The sequence below is a fragment of the Quercus robur genome, chromosome 3 (assembly GCF_932294415.1).
Source record: "Quercus robur chromosome 3, dhQueRobu3.1, whole genome shotgun sequence".
Taxonomy (NCBI): domain Eukaryota; kingdom Viridiplantae; phylum Streptophyta; class Magnoliopsida; order Fagales; family Fagaceae; genus Quercus; species Quercus robur.
Genome location: NC_065536.1, coordinates 7,697,789 through 7,720,245, shown reverse-complemented (window position 1 = coordinate 7,720,245; position 22,457 = coordinate 7,697,789). Strand labels below are relative to the sequence as shown.

Sequence of the window (22,457 nt, the reverse complement as noted above, 5' to 3'; positions counted from 1 at the left end):
AAGTCACTAATTAATTAATTTTTTTTTTTTTTTTTTGAGTAACAACAAAAAGCCATTAATTAATATTACAAAGTAGTCCTATCAAAACATTATTAAAAAAAGAAAAAGAAAAAGTTATTATTGAGGTGACTAAGACATTCCCATTCCCATGTAGTATTATTGGGCGAAGTGGCCCAACAACCAACATGAACAGCCTTTTTTTTTTTTCAGTTTAGCCCATAGACAACTAGAGCCCAAGAAACGAAGCCCAAGAAAACCAGTACACCCTAATGCCACGCCACATAAAAAGGCTGAAACTCTCACAAAAGCAAAACCCTAGCTAGTTTGTTCCTCACAGCAGTCGGCGTATCCACCTCAACAACGCAGAGAGAGCTCTTCTAGCAAACCCTTTAGCTCCAATGGTATCTCTCTCTCTTTCTCTCTATCTTTGTCTGTATGTCCGTTTATTATGTTTGTGATTGTAAATCTGAATCAGTGTTAATGTTTCGTGTGTTTCATCAGGGGATTGATTTAGTGGCAGGAGGCAAGGTCAAGAAGAGCAAGCGTACGGCTCCAAAGTCCAATGATATATACCTTAAACTACTCGTCAAGGTTTCTCCCCAAAAACCCACTTTTTATTTTTGTATATTTACGCATGTTTGTATCTATGTATGTGTGATTTTATATTTATGATTTGGTTTTTAATCTTTGGGTAACATTGGAAAAGACCCATTTTTTAGCTTCTCCTTTTGTTGGTGGGTAGGATTTGGACTTGACAATCTTTCTCGGTTGTTGTTGAAATGTAAAAAATTTGGAGGAAATGTTGTATTTTGAGTGCTTGTGTAATGTGTTTGTGATTTGGTTTTGGGGTCTTGGGGGGAAATATTGAAGATGACCCACTTTTGTTTATGGGCAGGATTTGGATTTAGACGTAGAAAATTTTGAAACCTAGCCACTTTATAAGTTTGTGAACTCTAAAAAAAAAATGATAAAAAGAGTGAAAGATATTGATTTGAGGAAATGTTGTTAATTTAGTGTTTATGTGTTTTTAATGTTTCTGACATATGCCTGATGTTCAAGATGTGGTTTTGGTGTCTTACGTTCTGAGGAAAACCTTGGAGACTCACTATTGTTTTTGTGTTTACTATAAAAACCCAACCATAGTTTAATACCTAAGGTTTTTTTAGTGTCCTTGAAAGGTAAGAAGTGAAATTAGAGACCAAAAAAAAAAAGATTTGTGTATCCTAGTTTGAGCCCAGGACACACACCACCGGTGTGGGGGTGTTCTTTGCTTAACATATTACTTATAATGTAATTTTAAAAATATTATATAAACTTACATAATAAATAAAGTGAGTTATCACAGTTGTCGTGAATTTATAGATCTCTGCTGACCCTATAAGCCCCATCACATTTTCAAAAAAAATGCTATTCTGCTCTTGCTCTGTATATTTTTTTTTTCCTTAGTTTGTACTATGCTAAAGCTTATCCCTGTTTGATTTTTCATTCATATCAAGTAATTTGAGGTAAAAGCACTCTGTTATGTGATTATGTTTTCTTCTTAAAATCGTTATTTATAAGTTTGGTTGTATTTCAATAATGTTCATTGTGTTCTTTATCTTCAAAGCGAAAAATAATGTTTGTAGTTAATGGATTGATAATGGTTCTTGTTTCCATATGTTTGTGTACATGTGTATGTTTGTCAATTGTATCGAACCTGACTTGATGCTACTTGATTAGCTTTACCGGTTCCTTGTTCGGAGAACTGGCAGCAATTTCAATGCGGTGATTCTCAAGCGCTTGTTCATGAGCAAAGTAAACAAGCCTCCACTTTCATTGTCTAAGTTGATCCGATATATGGAAGGAAAGGTTTGTATTTTTCTTTGTCTACTTAATTCCTGGAAACTAAGCTGTAAATCTTATTGGTCTTTTTAATCTTATTGCATTTGTGGTTGGCCTTGTAGGATGGTAAGATTGCTGTGGTTGTGGGGACTGTGACTGATGATATTCGGGTTTATGAAGTTCCTGCTTTGAAGGTTACAGCACTTAGGTTTACTGAGACTGCAAGGGCCAGGATTGAGAAGGCAGGCGGTGAGTGCTTGACGTTTGATCAGCTGGCGCTAAGGGCTCCATTGGGACAGAACACGGTATTGACTTTGATGCCACTATGAATGTTTCATGTTTTTGTATAGTTCTCTGTTAGTAATTGTTCTATAGTGGTGATTGTCGTAATTGCTGACTATTGAATCACTTGAGAGGTCCAAAATTTAAATTAGTAAACATTATCTTGGATGCAGATTCTTCTTAGAGGTCCAAAGAAGGGTCGTGAAGCAGTGAAACATTTTGGTCCCGCTCCGGGTGTGCCACACAGCCACACCAAGCCCTATGTGCGAGCAAAGGGAAGGAAGTTTGAGAGGGCTAGAGGAAAGAGGAACAGCAGGGGATTTAGAGTTTAAGTTGATTTTAGTAATTGTTGTGCAAGAAGTGTCATTTCTGACTTTGTCAATCCAAAGTTTTGCTAGACTATTAGGTACTTGAGGTTATTTGTCATTCTTATTTTGATATGCACTCTGGGCAATGATCATTTAATGTTTGTTACTTAAGAGACTTGTTTTTACTTTTGTTACAAACCGGTTTGTTTAAAAGTGTATCTGGGTTCATCTATGATATTCAAGTTTTGTTAAACGGATCTAGTGAATGATTATTGTTTATAGCTCCAGTCCTCAGGAGCAGAAGTCTCAGACTCGTGCACTGATGATATTCTAGATGCTGCTTATCATGCCCACTGCATATATGGGTGTAAATAGCAGGTCTCAAATTTGGTTTACAAACTTGTTGGATCAAATGGCTTTGAAATGTTGGCTAATGTTTCTTGCTAGGTTTACCAAAGGATAGAATGATCAGGAAGCTTTACAATCAAATGCCTCCGTAAATGGCTTACCCCTACATTCTAGTTCTCACTTCTCACAACCGTTGCATGCATTCCTTGTTGATCCCTAAGGGGCGTAAACAAATCAACTATTTTTTGGTAGAGGAACCCTAATTGAAGTGTGGAGTAGCTTGAGTTTGACCTTGACTAATTTTTTCTTCTTATGGGAAGGGATTAATGATAAATCTTAAAAATGGTGGGACGTAGCCAGTTTAGGTGAAGGTGTCAAGCTGATGTCTGTGAAGTGTGTGCTAAACGACTAAACTTGTGCTTGTGAAGTGTGCTAAACGACTAGACCTGTTGCCTGTGTTGCCCCATAGAGCATTCATATCAAGCATTCACATAAGAAAAAGTTGTCAAATTTACACAGTTTTCTTCAAAAACACCCTACTATATATGCAAGGTTAGTGTAGCATTGTATTATAATTTTTTTTTTTTTTTTAATTTATCATTATTTCAACTCTCTTTCTCTGTTCTTCTTTTCACCCCCTCTCTCATATAAACCCAGCCATCACCACCACCACCACCACAAGTCACAAACTAGATCATTCTATCATACCTGATTGACCCACCAATTGGAATCCCAAACCAAATCCAATGGCTTAAACCCATTAACCCAAACCCAAAATAAAATCCATTACAGTACAAATGAAGCAGCAGCAGCAGCAGCGGCGGCAAAGAACCCAAATCAAACACAATGGAGATCCAAAATCAAAAACACCTACCACCATAATCCAGCACTACAAGTGGAGAGAGAGAGAGAGAGAGAGAGAGAGAGAGCAGCTTTGAGAAGGAAGAGAGTTTTGATGAGGGTAGGAGAAGAAGATGCAGCGAAGAGAGGATACACTTTTTGTTTGTGAGATAGTATTTTGATTAGGGTAGGACTTAGGAGATATAATTAAAAAATATATATATATAAGTATTTTATGAAAATAGAATGTATAATAGATAATCTGATGTGAGTATTTTTTTAAAGTAGTTGTGTAAAAAAAAAAAAAAAAAAAAAAAAAGAGTAAGTTCTTATGCTAAAATAGATAGAAAATTTAGGCAAATTAATGTGAATGCTCTTACGTTGGTAGATAGTTGAAAGTAGCTAAAGGTAAAAATAACATAATTGTGAGTTCATATTCCATCTCAGCTAAGTATTACACTCACATACTAACACTCAATAATGATGGGTAATATTATTTAAAAAAAAAAAAAAAAAAAAAAAAAGAAAAAACAATGGTGGGTAATAAATTATGAGAAAAGTTAACGAGTGGATAACTAAAAGTCCATTTGGTGGAGCATTTTAAACATATGTTTTCAGTTTTTAAACAATATTATACGTATTTTTACACACTTTTTTACCTACACGTATTTTAAAAAAATACAAACAACATTACTCAAACTATTCTACCAAACGAGTCTCAAATTTTTAGAAATATTTTTATAAAATTTTTATAATTTCTTTTTTTATAAAAAAAAGAAAGGTAACTAAAATTTTTGATAACTTTTTATACTTTACATGAAAGGGGTATTAAAACCATAGTCAAAATGGATCAAATAGACCAAATTAGGACAAATGGACCAAAGTGGTTCAAAATAGATTAAAATGAACTGATACTGATATGACTTAATAGACATAACAATAGTAAACGTAAATATGATAATAAATATTAACAATAATGTGAAAAACCCTAAAGCACCCCAAGTACAACCTTAAAATACCATGATACTTGAATGAATCACATCCAACATTGACATCAACAGGTTAGACTTTAGCACACACTCCCAGTAGAAATGACTCCTTTCACATCCATAACATCATCTTTATTGAGCATTGCAGCGTTGACAACTTCAGCCTTGGGAGTGACATTTGATTAGGTGGAATTAGTGGTATTCGTATTGCACCTGGTGGAATCCCATTGCACCGGATTCAAATCCTTGAAACACAACTCTTTCCTGAGCTACTGATCTTTCTCTCCATTTTTGCCTCTTATTAAATTCGTTCCAAGAAATATTGCAATGTGAGAACGGCGCAGTGTGGCATAAGATGAAGAACTTGAAGTATTTTAGAAGATTAATGAGGCTAATGGCATTCTAATTCATTTATGTTATATAATCTTGTCCTAAATAAGTGTCATATACAAAATGAGTGCAATGCATCTTGTGAGTGTAGAATTTTCACAATTTTTTTTTTTTTGAGAAAGTTTTAACTTATGGCGTCCGTTTCTGATGATAGCTCTTTATCATCAGACTAAGACACCAATCAGTTTTTAGTGTAGGCGAGAATTGAATCTCAGATCTCTTATACAACCATCATAAATTTTACCAATTGAGTTAACTGGAATCCATAAATTTCTGATTTTATGGGGGTATGGCTTACTTCTAATATTTTTTGAGAGAGTTTTAACCTATGGCGTCCGCTCCTGATAATAGCTCTTTATTATCAGACCAAGACACCAATCAGTTTTTGGTGTAGGCGGGGATTGAACCCCAGATCTCTTATACAACCATCAGAGACTGTACCAGTTGAGTTAACTGGAACCCACGGCTTACTTCTAATATTATTTTAACTGGATATGTCCTTTTTTTTTTTTTAATATATAATAACAAGTGGTAATGGGTTTTAATCCCTATTTTTAATTTAATTAGTGGGTGATGTGGCAGTCTTTCATTTATATATATATATATATATATCTAAAAGCTGAAGCGTAGTAATTATTGTTGCTATAATTCTGTTGAGCCACCTCATCCACCAAATCATTAGTCTTTTTTATATTTATTTTTTAAATTTAATTTTTTTTACAATATTAACTATATAAATATATTGACTTTACAAATTCATTTTAGACGGTTTTAGTTTTACAAATTCATTTAGGTGGTTTTAACTTTAGATATTCATTTACTTTAATTTTGATGTTATAACTAAATAATAAATTAATGGAAAATCAAAACAAAAGTGTTATCTACATATATTCCTCTTAGGTGGTTTTAAAATTAAATATTATTTTACCCTTTTATCTTCTTTATTTTGGCTCTTCTTATTCTCATTATCTTATTATAAATTTGCCACTTGATCTCTTATTATAAATTTGGCTCTCTCTCTCTCTCTCTCTCTCTCTCTCTCAATTTTTTTTTTTCATTTTTTGTTGGATTATTATTATTATTTTTCTTGCCTTTCTACCTTAGATTGATGAATGTTTGTGTTTTTTAGAATTCTACTTTTGATTGCTTATAACTGAAAAATAAAATCAATGAAGAATAAAAAATATTTTTAAAAAATTGTCTATAAAAATGTATTCACAGGTCTTGCTTAATCATTGATGGTAGAAAAGATAGAATTTGATAGTTGCCCATAGGAGGATCTCCAACTAGAGGTTTGTACCCTCATTGTCCTGTTTTGACTAATTCATATGTGTTTCTTAATGCAAATATTTTTTTATCATTTTATTTACAACACTAAATACTTTTAATGAATGGTGTTTGTTGTTGATCTAATTTGGAAAAAAATTCATATTATAATATATTATATTTTGTGTTGTTGTCAGGTTTTAACTTATTTGGAAAACTACAAGATAGTTTGAACAAGCTGATGAGGAACAGTTAGTTCAATTGAAGACAATGGTCTTTGTGCAATTTCCTTTCACTATTTAAAAATATTTTGTTTAACAAATTATTAGTAAATTGTTATGTATTTTTATATGATGTTCTTAGATGCTTGGATAATTGTTTTAAGTGTTTACAAATATTTTTTGTTATTCTTCATCTTCCCTATCTTATTAGTGTATTCTTTGAGATTTTTAAGAAAACAAATTCAATTTTATGTTTAAAATTATTTATTTATCTATTTATTTTTCACATATTGGATTAGAAGTTAGATTAGATTATGACAACATTAATACTGTAAGGACGCTTTTTGGATCCCAAGTCCAAATGATAAAAGAAGTTAGGCTCAAAGAGCCCAATACAATGAATTTGTAGAGAGTTGGTTGGAAAACTAGATTTTAATGAGTTGTATAACAGTTAGAATGGATCTAGAAGACAACAAAGTAAAAGTAGACTGGATTTATCTAAAAAAAATTCGTCCTTGGCACAGTCTGAGAAGATCAGTTCTTGTATATATTACTTGAAATTGGTTACAAATATAGTTTTGATTGCTACAGTATTTCTCTCTCAATTTTCCAATCCCTTTCTCTTAGGGTATCTCTCCTATTTTATACTATCTCCCCCTTCCATCTCTACCCTCCATGTGCAGATTAGATTGCTGGTGTTGGTTCTTGTCCCATCAGCACTTTCCTGAAGTTTTTGGGTAGTAGCTGGAAGGTTGAAAACTACTATTCGTGTATCACTTCCTTATTAATGCAACCAAAGAGACAGCTGCAGATCAGTCAATGCGGTGGTAGCAGCTTTTCCTTAGATATTTCATAGCTTTCTTCTGTCCTGTTCCTTCCTGATACTTATCCTTATCCATGGAATGGTCTAGAATGTTGCTCTTGATGGTAGACCACATCTTTCGACCTCGGCTTTGCTCAATCGAGGTGACATTCCTCCTCAGACCACTTCTTGGGCGATCATGACTAGACCTTATCCTTGTACCTAGTAACACAGATCCTTATGATAGTGCTTGTTTGTCCTTAGACTAATTAATGTCCTCAGATTTAGCCCCTAGCCCAATGCATACGTAGATACGTACTCCTGGGCCTTTCACCCCTACAAATACAATACTTCTTCTTTTTTCAAAAAAATTTCTCTACTTTTTTCCCCTTTGGAAATGTATTCTTTGTTTTTTTTTTTTTTAAAGGAAAAATAGTTACAATATTTTATTTTTCCCTTTATTTTTTATTTTAAATTGTAGTTTTAATGAGTTTTATTATTTTTTTTAGTTACATTTCTTCGCATTTTTGATTGTATGGTAGAAAAAATTGGGTTTGAGAAAGTTTATTTAAAACTAAAATAATAATTTCCAAATTTTATATACTTTTTGATGATACACAAATAATATAAAGAAATTTTATTAAAAAATTAATATATTCACTAGCTTACTTTTTGAATTCTTGAGAAAAATTGTATTGTTTTGATTTTGGTACGACAGAAATTATATATATTACATTTGTGATTGTCACTATAATAAATGAAATTATGATTGTGAATTACATTATTATTTATTAAATTAGTTCAAATTGAAATATATATATATATATATTTATATATATGTATAAGACCACTCAAAAAATATTATCATGCGCAATGCGCAGGGTCCGTGACTAGTTAAAATAAAAGGATATTCATTTTAAAAAAGTACTGGAGATAAGCCAAACACATTCCATAGAGTCTAAAAAATTAATATGGCTTAATCTATACTACTATGTAAGAGGCTTCCCCTATTTGGATTTAAAAAAAAAAAATTAAATTAAAAATGCCTCTACACCTCTATATTTAAGTAGAGACAAAATTAAAGAATAATTCAGAAAAAACACAAATCTAACTCTCACTAAAAAATTGCTTAAAAATAGGGTCACTCTCCTGTTGATTTTCAAATTGCCTTATGTACTTATAAATTTGATTTTCAAAATAAAAATTATATATATAAAAATAAAAATACGTTTTTTTTTTTTTTTGGCTACAAAATAGGACCATTAAGATTCATGATATTTCTAGTTGTATTAGTAGTTCTAAATGCATAGTATTAATGAGAAAACGTGTAAACCTCAAATTGAAATGAAAGAAAAATTATAACCAAAAAAAAAATAAAAAGCCTCATTACACGCATGTGTGATGAGTCTAGTTGGTGTTTAATGCATTTAGACATCCATCATATTTACTTAGGCTTTTGCACTTAAATCCAACAATAAGTGGGACATGACAAGCAAGAAATCTCTATTTTGCCATTCTTTGATTCTTGCATAGTCTTTTGGTTATGTTATTTTATTTTTTTATTTTAGGAAAGTCTTTTGGCTTCTTTCAAAAGCTGCTATCTACTTCCATTCAACTTCCACTTCTACAAAAAAAAACTATATAATTCTTTTCACTAGTAATTTACACACACACTCAGTGAGTCTTAAAACAACAATTTAAATTTAAATTTTAACCATCCATGAATAACTGGGATTTGGGGAATCCATGTACCAATATGTGCTTCTCATTCATAATGAAATAACTGTAAAGAAATAGATATTCAAGCCGAAATTCATACTTCATAAAGCAGTCTTGTAGATCATATGACAAGGTCTATTCAACTACTAAGCTCAGTGCCACTAGAGATGACAGTTTGAAATCCTAATGAACCCATAGAAACAGTGCACAAATTACTAACAGAATTTATTTGAACTTCTTAATGAAGTCATAGATGTGAGAGCAGATTTCCTCAGCTTTTTCTTGGTTGATGAAGTGACCCACCCCTTCCATCACAACAACTTCCTCCAAAAACGGCACATCTTTCTTGAAACCACCATTGTGTATGTATTCCTTTGTCCCCAGGGTGGTGTACACCATGTCCAAATCCCCCACTATGAACTTCACAGGTACCTTCACTTGCACTCCGGTCCATTTTTCTGTGACCGGCCTCCCAGTTTCTGCAATAATCAGAAACAATTATCAAACTTTTGTTTTATGAATATCAAATTACTGGGACATTTAATGTTAAGGAAGGCCAAGATTTAAGTTTTCATGCTTATATTTGATGTGAGCCCAAGATTTTGGTTCTTTTGTTGATTAAAAACGAGCTAGGTGAGCGTCTTGGAAGAGGATCAACTCCATTTGAAATGAATCAATCTCATGTTTCATATTAAATATTACAAATCTAAGATAGAGTTATTTTAAAAAACATGATTCTCTATACATAGTTGGATTTAAGAATTAAAACCTTAAACGTGAAATGGGCACCTAGAATTTGTTAAATATCAAGTCTTAAGCATAAGAAATGTTCTGATATTTAGATTTGGAAACATTTTCAATAAAGTTTGTAACATACTGGTCAATTGCTCGGTAGTAGTTCAATCCTCCAATGAAGCCTTTCAGGTCAAATTTTGTGACATAATAAGTAAGCTCATCTTCTGAAAGCCAAGAGGACAAGGAAATTGAAGCATTGGTACGGATTCCAAATGCATTTCCTTTAGGGAAGCAGGATGGACCTGGTTTTCGAATTGAGAAAATGGTCTTGACTCTAGTACATTTGCTGTACCTAATTCGGCAATCTCAGATTCAATTGCTCCTGGTGCCTGCAACACATATGGAAATATCAAAGTAAAATTGGGTGGTGATATAAGATATTAGTTACCAAGTTTTGGTTTTCAATTTTCAGAGTCCAAGATTAGCCTCTTATAACTTGGAATGTGACGTGTACTAAAGTCTAAGCCCAAAAATCTTGAGCAAGAATCATAGCAAAGCAAATAATGTGACTTAGAGAGCCTTTGCTCAAATCAAACAAACATGCTTACCTAACTATTTCAGCTATTTCATAGAAACTAGGTACCAAAGAGGTAAATGGGATTAAACAAATAAGATTTTATACTAAAACATGATCATTTTTTTTTTGGTAAACACTAAAACATGATTATTTAATCATACAAGAACCAAATCTGGTTATGTTAACAAAACAAAAACCTGAAATCTGCATATATAGTAGGAATCTCCAAAGAAACCTCGCATTCTATCCATTGGCTTCGTCTGTGGACTCCTTGGCGTGAATGGAACACTAAGGCACACAAATGCCTTCACTCTTTCAGGCTTAAACAAGCACAAGTACCAACCCATGATGGCTCACCAATCATGTGCTACAAGAAACACTTGCTCCACATCCAGAGAGTCTATGAGAGCAACAAGCTCATTGACAATGTGATCGCAGGTGTAGCTCGTGATGGAAGTTGGTGCTTCAGTGTCACCGAAGGCCCGGAGATCTGGTGCTACAACATGGTATCCAAGTGAGCTCAAAGCATGAATTTGTTGGCGCCAGGAGTACCAAAGCTCAGGGAAGCCATGGAGGAATAGTACTACCGGGCCTTGTCCTTTTTCTGCTATGTGCATTTTGATGCCATTGACAGTCACAATCCTCTGATCTATCCCCTCCTCCATGCTTGTCTCTCTGTGTAAAAACTCTTTTTTTCTCTTTGCTCTTTCTCATTAAGCTTCTTGCCCTTGGGGTGGTGGAAGTAGCTAGCTAGTGGATTTAAAGAGAGGTGTTATGACCAGTACAGGAATTAATGCAGAGCACAGAAAAGTTGAGTCTTTAATTAAATAACTTTGCTACTGCTTTTGGGAAGGGCTAGCTTCGCTTTTCAAGGCAAAGGACTGTTGGGGAAGAACACAGTAACATAACATAAATGCTGGAGCACATGTGAGATTGGTTTAACAAGGAACTTCTCCGAGAAAGTATGTCCATATCAGGATTACATGTAAACATACATGATAGCATTTTTTTAACTTTAAACTCGTGTACATTCATTCACCCAAAAAAAACTTTGAGAGCGTAAGTCTATGCCAATTCTGTGAAGACATTATTAAAACCTTCTATAGCTTATAGCTAATGGGATGGGCCAGAGTACAATGATGACTCAATGTGTGACTTTTCCCATTTCAGTTTTAAACTATGGTGATATTCATAAAATTAGAAATTTCAACCAAGGGATTTTTTCCTCTTAATAACTCTGCTATTGACACAAATTTCACACTCTTTAATTTCTATTTTTGCAATTTGTTGTTCCTCTTGTCAACTCTACTATTGACACAAAATTTCACTCTCTTTAATTTTTATTTTTGCAATTTGTTTTTGGCCAGTTGTAATTGGTTGAAATTATTTTTACATAAGCCTACCATTAAAGGCATATTTAGTATGGCATATTTAGTATACTGAATGAAGATTACGACAAGAATTGTAATATTTATTATTGAGAATAGAATGTGTTGTAATAGAATAACTAAATCTGTTCATAAGTTTGGTTATGAGCTGTAACATTATAATATAACTTAAAATTTATTTTATGAAATATCTTACTCAAACAATTATATTTCTTTAAAAATAATATTTTTTAAAAAAAAATTGAGAGAGAAATGAGTTTTTTTTTTTAATGATTTTTTATTTTTATAATCGTTACTTGTATATGACAAGTTTTTTTATTTGAATATATATTAATTTTAGAAATTATTGCACTTGCTAAAGAATAGCTACTACAAATTATTTAAAGAACAATAACTATTCTTCATTTTGAAAAATAACTATTCATAAGGAATGACTATTTCATGTAGTGTAAAAATAACTAACTAAAGAATAGCTAAACCATATGAATAGCTATTACATTACAATGTCTATTACAGTATACTAAATATTTACCACCATTCACAATTTATCACTTTAGCAAATTATGGAAAAAAAAAGTTGTTATTAAACCTATTCTTAATTTATATGTGCAATTCTGGTTATCTTATCCCTATTTCTAAGGGGTAGAACCCATCAATTTTCCCCCCACCTATATTTCTATTTAGGAAGGAAAGTAAAATCAAGCCCCTTCATTCTTAATAATTGTCATGACCATGGAACCAATAATTTATAGGTTAATATTGGATCCAAACAAGTCCGAATCTTCTATTAGATGATTAAATGAAATAGAGAAGAACATTCTTATACAACAAGACTTAATCCCGATCAAATAATAATTACTTGTGTCAACTAAAAATAAAGGGAAGATGGAAAAGTTTTGCTAGAAACTTGGGAGTGGATGATTCTAAATACAAACTCCTCGTAATAACCACTGCAAGGTCAAAGGGACCGGTTGAACAGTGTGGTTGTGTGGTCATATGTAATTCAATCCTGCACTAAAATATTTCATTTACTTTTTATAGATCAACTTTCAAAATAGGTAGTTGAACTTAGAACCAATCACATCCCAACACTTCACTATATAACCATAGTCCAATAGCTACATTGTTTCTCAAAAACACAAAAAAGAAGCCCAATAGCTAGATTGACCACACCTATTCAAAAACATAAAATTTATCTGAAAAGAAAACATTATAGTGAAAACATGAATCCCATTTCAAGCCTCGTCTTTGTGCTTCTTTTGACTGTCTTTCCAACCCTAATTCTTTGCCAAACCCCCTTGATTGAACAAGCTTGTAATTACACCACTTACAAGATTCTGTGCCATCAAACTCTTGGACCGGACTCTGAGGCCCTTTCAGCTACAGATCTCAAGACTTTAGCCAAAGTTTCATTAAAACATACAGAGAATCAAGCTACCGATATAGATAACAAAATCATCCAACTGATAAATTCAGCAACGGGGGATTTGAAGTCAGTCCTAAGCAATTGCTCGGATAAATATTTAACTGTAGTTGAGAAAATTCAGGCCGCGGAAACTTCCTTCGCATATGGCGACGTTGGTGGTGCTACAACCTGGCTGAAAGATGCCACGAGCAATAGAAACATGTGTGACGAAGGTTTCAAGGGTAAACCCTTCAAGTCTCCAATATCTGACTTGACTAACAAACTTGGCATGATGCAAAACAATGCGGAATCCATTATCGCTCACATCTAAGCCTTGATTCCACGTTGACATGAATAAAATTTCCAACAATCAAGTTGGTGCTCATCTATATCCGTGTTGCCCAATTTTTTGTTACCAAAAAGGTTAAATAGAAGTCCCATATTCTATAAAGTATCAATAACATCTACTAGTTTGTACTAGCTAATGGTTTATAATTAATACAATTCAATACATCTTATTATTATCTTATTTCATGTTTTTTTTTTAATAGGCTCATAGCACAAGCAACGCATGCTTCATAAGGCCCTAACACAACCAATATTAGCTGCAATAGAATGCCTGTTATTTCTTATGTCTAATGCAACGTACCTCTAGCTTAGACATTATAGAATTGAAAAAACACAAAAAGGAGAATTTAATGCAGTCTCAATTAAAAAAAAAAATCAGCCCAAAAGGTTGTTGCACTTGTGACTAGCCACTAGTAACAATTATATGAAGGAATTGATTCTTGTAGTTAATATTATGATACTTGAATGAATCACATCCAACATTGACTTCAACAGGTCAGACTTTACCACACACACCCAGTAGAAATGATTCATTTCACATCCATAACATCTTCTTTATTGGGCATTGCAGCGTTGACAATTTCCAATCTTGAGAGTGACATTTAATTTTTTTTTTTTTGGGCATGCGTGGATGTGCATAGTGTTGAAACACAATTTGAGATTGAATGAATTTAAAAAAAAAAAAAATTAAAGTATTAAAGTTAAAGTTTAAAAATAAGATTGTAAAAATTAATGTGAGATGAATTAGTAGTATTGCACCCGGTGCAAATCCTTGAAACACAACTCCTTCCTGAGCTATTGATCATTCTCTCCATTTTTGCCTCTTCTTAAAATTCATTCAGAAAAATATTGCAATGTGAGAACGGTGTAGTGTGATTTATGATGAACTTGAAGTATTTTAGAAGATTAATGAGGCTGATGGCATTCTAATTCATTTAGGTTATATAATCTTGTCCTAAATAAGTGTGTCACATACAAAATTAGTACAATGCACCTTGTGAGCGTAGAATTTCCACAAATTTCTGATTCCATTGGGGGTTTGGCTTAGCTCAAAAGTATTTTTTTAATTGAACATGTTCTTTTATTTTAAAAAAAAAAAAAAATTGATAGTGGGTTTAATTTTTCACATTTTATTTCGTTAATGGGTGATATTACAATTTTTTATTAAAATAAAAGGAGATTTAAAAAAAAAAAAAAAAAAGAACCGGAGATAAGCCAAATCTATTTTATAGAGTCTAAAATATTAATGCAGCTTAATTGGTGTTTAATAAATTTAGACGCCCATCATATTTACTTAGGCTTTTGCACTTAAATCCAACAATAATTGGGACGTGACAAGCAAGAAATCTCTATTTTGCCATTCTTTGATTCTTGCATATAGCCTTTTGGTTATGTTATTTTATTTTTTAATTTATGAAAGTCTTTTTGGCTTCTTTCAAAAGCTCCTATCTACTTCCATTAAACTTCCACTTCTACAAAAATAACTATATAATTCTTTTTACTAGTAATTTACACACACACCCTCAGTGAGTCTTAAACAACAATTTAAATTCAAATTTTAACTAGCCATGAATAACTGGGATTTGGGGAATCCATGTACCAATATGTGCTTCTCAATAATAATGAAATAACTGTAAAGAAATAGATATTCAAGAAGAAATTCATACTTAATAAAGCAGCCTTGTTGATCATATGACAATGTCTATTCAACCACCAAGCTTAGTGCCACAAGAGTGACAGATTGAATTCCTAATGAACCCATAGAAACAGTGCACAATTTACAGTATTTACTAACAGAATTTATTTGAACTTCTTAATGAAGTCATAGATGTGAGAACCGATTTCCTCTGCTCTTTCTTGGTTGATGAAGTGACCCACCCCTTCCATCACAACAGCTTCCTCCAAAAATGGCACATCTTTCTTGAAATCACCATTGTGTATGTATTCCTTTGTCCCCAGGGTGGTGTACACCATGTCCAAATCCCCCACTATGAACTTCACAGGTACCTTCACTTGCACTCTGATCCATTTTTCTGTGACCTCCCAGCTTCTGCAATAATCAGAAACTAATTCTCAAACGTTTGTTTTATGAATACCAAAGTACTGGGACATTTAACGTTAAGGAAGGCCAAGATTTAAGTTTCATGCTTATATTTTATGTGAACCCAAGATTTTGGTTCTTTTGTTGATTAAAAACGTGCCAGGTGAACGTGCCAGGTGAGCGTCATGGAAGAGGATCATCTCCATCTTAAATGAATCAATCTACTGTTTCATATTAAATATTACAAATCTAAGATATAGTCATTTTAAATAACATGACTCTATAAACATTTAGATTTAAGAATTAAAACCTTAAACGTGAAATGGGCACCTAGAATTTGTTACATATCAAGTCTTTAGCATAAGAAATGTTTTGACATTTAGATTTTGAAACATTTTCATTGAAGTTTGTAACATACTGGTCAATTGCTAGATAGTAGTTCAATCCTCTAGTGAAGCCTTTTTGGTCAAATTTTGTGACATAATAAGTAAGATCTTCTTTTGAAAGCCAAGAGGGCAAGGAAATTGAAGTATTGGTACGGATTCCAAATGCATTTCCTTTAGGGAAGCAGGGTGGACCTGGTTTTCGAATTGATAAAATGGTCTTGAGTACATTTGCTATACCTATTTCAGCAATCTCAGCTTCAATTTCTCCTGGTGCTTGCAACACATATAGAAATATCAAAGTAAAATTGGGTGGCAATATAAGATATTAGTTACCAAGTTTTGGTTTTCAATTTTCAAAGTCCAAGATTAGCCTTTTATAACTTGGAATGTAACGTGTACTAAAGTCTAAGCCTAAAAATCTTGAGCAAGAATCATAACAAAGCAAATAATGTGAATTTTGCTCAAATCAAACAAGCATGCTTACCTAACTGTTTTAGCTGTTTCATAGAAACTAGGCACCAAAGAGGTAAATGGGATTAAACAAATTAGATTTTATACTAAAACATGATCATTTAAGCATACAAGAAGCCAAATCTCGTTATGTTAGCTAAACAAGAACCTGAATCTGCATATATAGTAGTCATCTCCAAAGAAACCTCGCATTCTATCCATTGGCTTCATCTGTGGACTCCTTGGCGTGAATGGAACTATAAGGCACACAAATGCCTTCACTCTTTCAGGCTTAAACAGGCACAAGTACCAACCTATGATGGCTCCCCAATCATGTGCCACAAGAAACAATTGCTCCACACCCAGAGATTCTATGAGAGCAACAAGGTCATTGACAATGTGATCGTAGGTGTAGCTGGTGATGGAAGTTGGTGCTTCAGTGTCACCGAAGCCTCGAAGATCTGGTGCTATAGCATGGTATCCAAGTGAGCTCAAAGCATGAATTTGGTGGCACCAGGAGTACCAAAGCTCAGGGAAGCCATGGAGGAATAGTACCAATGGGCCTTGTCCTTATTCTGCTATGTGCATTTTGATGCCATTGACACTCACAATCCTATGATCTATCCCCTCCTCCATGCTTGTCTCTTTGTGTAAAAACTCTTCTTTTCTCTTTGCTCTTTCTCATGAGCTTAAGAGCATTCTCATTAAGGCTCCTATATGCTAAAATCCTTATTTTTTAACAGCTGAACCCCAAAACGTACCCTCCATCAAAACTGTTATGTTGTATAAAATTTACAATCTTGCTATGGTGCTCTCCCGTTTTTGAGAGCGCACTGTAGCTGTATTGTAAAATAAAAAATTGTTTTTTATTCACCAACGGTTCTCTCATTTCTCATTTTCTTTCCTCTCTCACTTCTCATCTCTGTTCTCTCTTTTCTCTCCATGGTTCATGGTCTGTTGTGCTCGTCGCCGATCTCTACTCGTTGTCGATCTCTCTGCTATCAGTCACTCAATCTCTCTACTCCGTCTGTAATGTCGCTAGCTCGTTGCCAATCTCTCTACTCTTTGGCCGCTGCCTCCAATTTGCTCTCCCACTCGCCCTCACTGGTTCAGATCTATGATTATCTCTCTCTCACACCTTGGGTTCCGATTTATAGGTTGTGGGTTTGTACAGGGGTTCTGATTTGGGCATATTTTGGTAGGTTTGTGATTTGGTTTTGGGTGGTGGGTTTGTGATTTGGTTTTGGGTGGTGGGTTTGTGATTTGGTTTTGGATGGGTATGATTTGTGGTGGGTCGGTGGTGGTGGGTTTGCTGGTGGCAGCGATGGTGGAGGGTTTTTTTTTTTTTTTTTTTTTTTTTTTTTTTTTTTTTTAATTTTACAGTGGTTGGTTGTGTTGAGTGGATGTGTTGGTTGTGGGTGGACGTGGATGTGGAGGTTTCTTTCTACTCTGATATTTTTTTTTTCTTTTTTTGTTAAAGGAAAAATGGTTACAATATTTTATTTTTCCCTTTATTTTTTATTTTAAATTGTAGTTTTAATGAGTTTTATTATTTTTTTTTAGTTACATTTATTGGCATTTTTGATTGTATGGTAGAAAAATTGGGTTTGAGAAAGTTTATTTAAAACTAAAATAATAATTTCCAAATTTTATATACTTTTTGATGATACACAAATAATATAAAGAAATTTTATTAAAAAATTAATATTTTCACTAGCTTACTTTTTGAATTCTTGAGAAAAATTGTATCGTTTTGATTTTGGTATGACAAAAATTATATATATTACATTTGTGATTGTCACTATAATAAATGAAATTATGATTATGAATTACATTATTATTTATTAAATTAGTTCAAATTGAAATATATATATATATATATATTTATATATATTTATAAGACCACTCTAAAAATATTATCATGCGCAACGCGCGGGGTCTGCGACTAGTTAAAATAAAAGGAGATTCATTTTAAAAAAGTACTAGAGATAAGCCAAACACATTCCATAGAGTCTAAAAAATTAATATGGCTTAATCTATACTACTATGTAAGAGGCTTCTCCTATTTGGATTTAAAAAAAAAAAAAAAATTAAAAATGCCCTAACACCTCTATATTTAAGTAGAGACAAAATTAAAGAATAATTCGGAAAAAATACAAATCTAATTCTCACTAAAACATTGCTTAAAAATAGGGTCACTCTCCTGTTGATTTTCAAATTGCTTTATTTAACTATAAATTTTATTTTCAAAATAAAAATTATATATATAAAAATAAAAATACGTTTTTTTTTTTTTTTTTGCTACAAAATAGGTCCATTAAGGCTCATGATATTTCTAGTTGTATTAGTAGTTCTAAATGCATAATATTAATGAGAAAACGTGTAAACCTCAAATTGAAATGAAAGAAAAATTATAACACAAAAAAAAAAAAAAAGCCCTCATTACACACACGTGTGATGAGTCTAGTTGGTGTTTAATGCATTTAGACCCCCATCATATTTACTTAGGCTTTTGCATTTAAATCCAACAAGAAGTGGGACATGACAAGCAAGAAATCTCTATTTTGCCATTCTTTGATTCTTGCATAGCCTTTTGGTTATGTTATTTTATTTTTTATTTTATGAAAGTCTTTTGGCTTCTTTCAAAAGCTCCTATCTACTTCCATTCAACTTCCACTTCCACAAAAAAAACTATATAATTCTTTTTACTAGTAATTTACACACACACACTCAGTGAGTCTTAAAACAACAATTTAAATTTAAATTTTAACCATCCATGAATAACTGGGATTTGGGGAATCGATGTACCAATATGTGCTTCTCATTCATAATGAAATAACTGTAAAGAAATACTTAATAAAGCAGTCTTGTAGATCATATGACAAGGTCTATTCAACTACTAAGCTTAGTGCCACTAGAGGTGACAGTTTGAAATCCTAATGAACCCATAGAAACAGTGCACAAATTACTAACAGAATTTATTTGAACTTCTTAATGAAGTCATAGATGTGAGAGCCGATTTCCTCAGCTTTTTCTTGGTTGATGAAGTGACCCACCCCTTCCATCACAACAGCTTCCTCCAAAAACGACACATCTTTCTTGAAACCACCATTGTGTATGTATTCCTTTGTCCCTAGGGTGGTCTACACCATGTCCAAATCCCCCACTATGAACTTCACAGGTACCTTCACTTGCACTCCGGTCCATTTTTCTGTGACCGGCCTCCCAGTTTCTGCAATAATCAGAAACAATTATCAAACGTTTGTTTTGTGAATATCAAATTACTGGGACATTTAATGTTAAGGAAGGCCAAGATTTAAGTTTTCATGCTTATATTTGATGTGAGCCCAAGATTTTGGTTCTTTTGTTGATTAAAAACGAGCTAGGTGAGTGTCCTGGAAGAGGATCAACTCCATTTGAAATGAATCAATCTCATGTTTCATATTAAATATTACAAATCTAAGATATAGTTATTTTAAAAAACATGATTCTCTATACATAGTTGGATTTAAGAATTAAAACCTTAAACGTGAAATGGGCACCTAGAATTTGTTAAATATCAAGTCTTAAGCATAAGAAATGTTCTGATATTTAGATTTTGAAACATTTTCATTAAAGTTTGTAACATACTGGTCAATTGCTCGGTAGTAGTTCAATCGTCCAGTGAAACCTTTCAGGTCAAATTTTGTGACATAATAAGTAAGCTCATCTTCTGAAAGCCAAGAGGACGAGGAAGTTGAAGCATTGGTACGGATTCCAAATGCATTTCCTTTAGGGAAGCAGGATGGACCTAGTTTTCGAATTGAGAAAATGGTCTTGACTCTAGTACATTTGCTGTACCTAATTCGGCAATCTCAGATTCAATTGCTCCTGGTGCCTGCAACACATATGGAAATATCAAAGTAAAATTGGGTGGCAATATAAGATATTAGTTACCAAGTTTTGGTTTTCAATTTTCAGAGTCCAAGATTAGCCTCTTATAACTTGGAATGTAATGTGTACTAAAGTCTACGCCCAAAAATCTTGAGCAAGAATCATAGCAAAGCAAATAATGTGACTTAGAGAGCTTTGCTCAAATCAAACAAGCATGCTTACCTAACTGTTTCAGCTGTTTCAAAGAAACTAGGTACCAAAGAGGTAAATGGGATTAAACAAATAAGATTTTATACTAAAACATGATAATTTTTTTTTGGTAAACACTAAAACATGATCATTTAATCATACAAGAACCAAATCTGGTTATGTTAACAAAACAAGAACCTGAAATCTGCATATATAGTAGTAATCTCAAAAGAAACCTCGCATTCTATCCATTTGAATATATATTAATTTTAGAAATTATTGCACTTGTTAAAGAATAGCTACTACAAATTATTTAAAGAACAATAACTATTCTTCATTTTGAAAAATAGCTATTCATAAGGAATGACTATTTCATGTAGTGTAAAAATAACTAACTAAAGAATAGCTAAATCATATGAATAGCTATTACATTACAATGTCTGTTACAGTCTACTAAATATTTACCACCATTCACAATTTATCACTTTAGCAAATTATGGAAAAAAAAAAAAATTGTTATAAAACCTATTCTTAATTTATATGTGCAATTCTGGTTATCTTATCCCTATTTCTAAGGGGTAGAACCCATCAATTTTCCCCCCACCTGTATTTCTATTTAGGAAGGAAAGTAAAATCAAGCCCCTTCATTCTTAATAATGGTCATGACCATGGAACCAATAATTTATAGGTTAATATTGAATCCAAACAAGTACCGCATCTTCTATTAGATTTTTTTTTTGAGAATGAGAATGAAAAAGGGTGGCTCACGTGTGTTATCACAGCCGACCACACCCCACAGATACATCGCCTGTGGGTACCACCAGCACATAATGGTGCCCGCGACTTGGACTCCACCCTTGTGCTTTGTTTTTTTTTAGAAACCAAAGTCCAAACCCCACACCTGTGGGGTATGAGGACTCGAACCCGCACCTGGCACAGCCATCAAGAAGGGGGCAACCACTAAGCCACACTAGCTGGTGGTTAAATGAAATAGAGAAGAACATTCTTATACAACAAGACTTAATCCCGATCAAATAATAATTACTTATGTCAACTAAAAATAAAGGGAAGATGGAAAAGTTTTGCTAGAAACTTGGGAGTGGATGATTCCAAGTACAAACACCTCGTAATAAGCACTGTAAGGTCAAAGGAACCGGTTGAACAGCGTGGTTGTGTGGTCATATGTAATTTAATCCTGCACTAAAATATTTCATTTACTTTTTATAGATCAACTTTCAAAATAGGTAGTTGAACTTAGAACCGATCACATCCCAACTCTTCTCTATATAACCATAGTCCAATAGCTACAAGTTTCTCAAAAATACAAAAAAGAAGAAGCCCAATAGCTAGATTGACCACACCTATTCAAAAACATAAAATTTATCTGAAAAGAAAACATTATAGTGAAAACATGAATCCCATTTCAAGCCTCGTCTTTGTGCTTCTTTTGACTGTCTTCCCAACCCAAATTCTTTGCCAGACCGCCTTGATTGAACAAGCTTGTGGTTACACCATTTACAAGGTTCTGTGCCTAGAAACTCTTGTACCGGACTCTGTGGCCCATTCAGCTAGATATCTCAAGACTTTAGCCGTAGTTTCATTAAATCATACAAGGAATTTCGCTGATGAGGTAGATTACAAAATTGACGAACTGAGAGATTCAGCAGCGGAAGGGCCCGTGAAGCAAGCCCTAATCAATTGCTCTAAAAGATATTTTACTGTAGTTGAGAAACTTCAGGCCGCGGTAACTTCCACCGCACAGGGCAACGTTGTTGCTGCTAAATCCCGGCTGACAGAGGCCACGGTCAATAGACAAACGTGTGACAAATATTTCCAGGGTAAACCCTACGTGTCTCCAATATCTGACTTGGCTACCAAACTTAGCCAGATGCAAAACAATGCAGAAGCCATTGTCGCTCACGTCTAAGCCTTGATTCCGCGTTGACATGACTAAAATTTCCAACAATCAAGTTGGTGCTCATCTATATTCGTGTTGCCCAATTTTTTGTTACCAAAAAAATTATATTAAATTCCCATATTCTATAAAGTATCAATAACATCTACTAGTTTGTACTAGTT

At 33.2% G+C, this 22,457-nt stretch overlaps 3 protein-coding genes and 3 pseudogenes across 3 annotated transcripts; 3 read left to right on the top strand and 3 right to left on the bottom strand.

Annotated features, from left to right (window-relative positions):
• The first annotated feature begins 219 nt into the window (after window positions 1-219).
• Window positions 220-2,664, top strand: LOC126716910 (60S ribosomal protein L18-3). Its single transcript, XM_050417954.1, has 5 exons — window positions 220-401; window positions 502-591; window positions 1,720-1,848; window positions 1,944-2,126; window positions 2,277-2,664. Exons 1-5 carry the CDS (start codon window positions 399-401, stop codon window positions 2,433-2,435), a joined length of 564 nt encoding a protein of 187 aa, XP_050273911.1. The 5' UTR covers window positions 220-398; the 3' UTR covers window positions 2,436-2,664.
• A 6,369-nt stretch (window positions 2,665-9,033) lies between these two features.
• On the bottom strand, window positions 9,034-11,180 carry LOC126716909 (uncharacterized; annotated as a pseudogene).
• Window positions 11,181-12,909: 1,729 nt separating this feature from the next.
• LOC126719178 (pectinesterase inhibitor 4-like) lies at window positions 12,910-13,422 on the top strand. Its single transcript, XM_050421759.1, has one exon. It carries the CDS (start codon window positions 12,910-12,912, stop codon window positions 13,420-13,422), a length of 513 nt encoding a protein of 170 aa, XP_050277716.1.
• Window positions 13,423-15,239: 1,817 nt separating this feature from the next.
• On the bottom strand, window positions 15,240-16,952 carry LOC126719177 (uncharacterized; annotated as a pseudogene).
• A 2,221-nt stretch (window positions 16,953-19,173) lies between these two features.
• On the bottom strand, window positions 19,174-21,321 carry LOC126719176 (uncharacterized; annotated as a pseudogene).
• Window positions 21,322-21,789: 468 nt separating this feature from the next.
• LOC126719175 (uncharacterized) lies at window positions 21,790-22,305 on the top strand. The gene has a single exon (XM_050421758.1). It carries the CDS (start codon window positions 21,790-21,792, stop codon window positions 22,303-22,305), a length of 516 nt encoding a protein of 171 aa, XP_050277715.1.
• The last annotated feature ends 152 nt before the right edge of the window (window positions 22,306-22,457 follow it).

Bases quoted from the DNA above. Each gene is read 5' to 3' on its own strand.
- LOC126719175 (XM_050421758.1), top strand. From the start codon at position 21,790: ATGAATCCCATTTCAAGCCTCGTCTTTGTGCTTCTTTTGACTGTCTTC.
- LOC126716910 (XM_050417954.1), top strand. The intron at 592-1,719 runs GTTTCTCCCCAA...CTACTTGATTAG, and splicing joins ACCTTAAACTACTCGTCAAG to CTTTACCGGTTCCTTGTTCG. The intron at 2,127-2,276 runs GTATTGACTTTG...TCTTGGATGCAG, and splicing joins CTCCATTGGGACAGAACACG to ATTCTTCTTAGAGGTCCAAA.
- LOC126719178 (XM_050421759.1), top strand. From the start codon at position 12,910: ATGAATCCCATTTCAAGCCTCGTCTTTGTGCTTCTTTTGACTGTCTTT.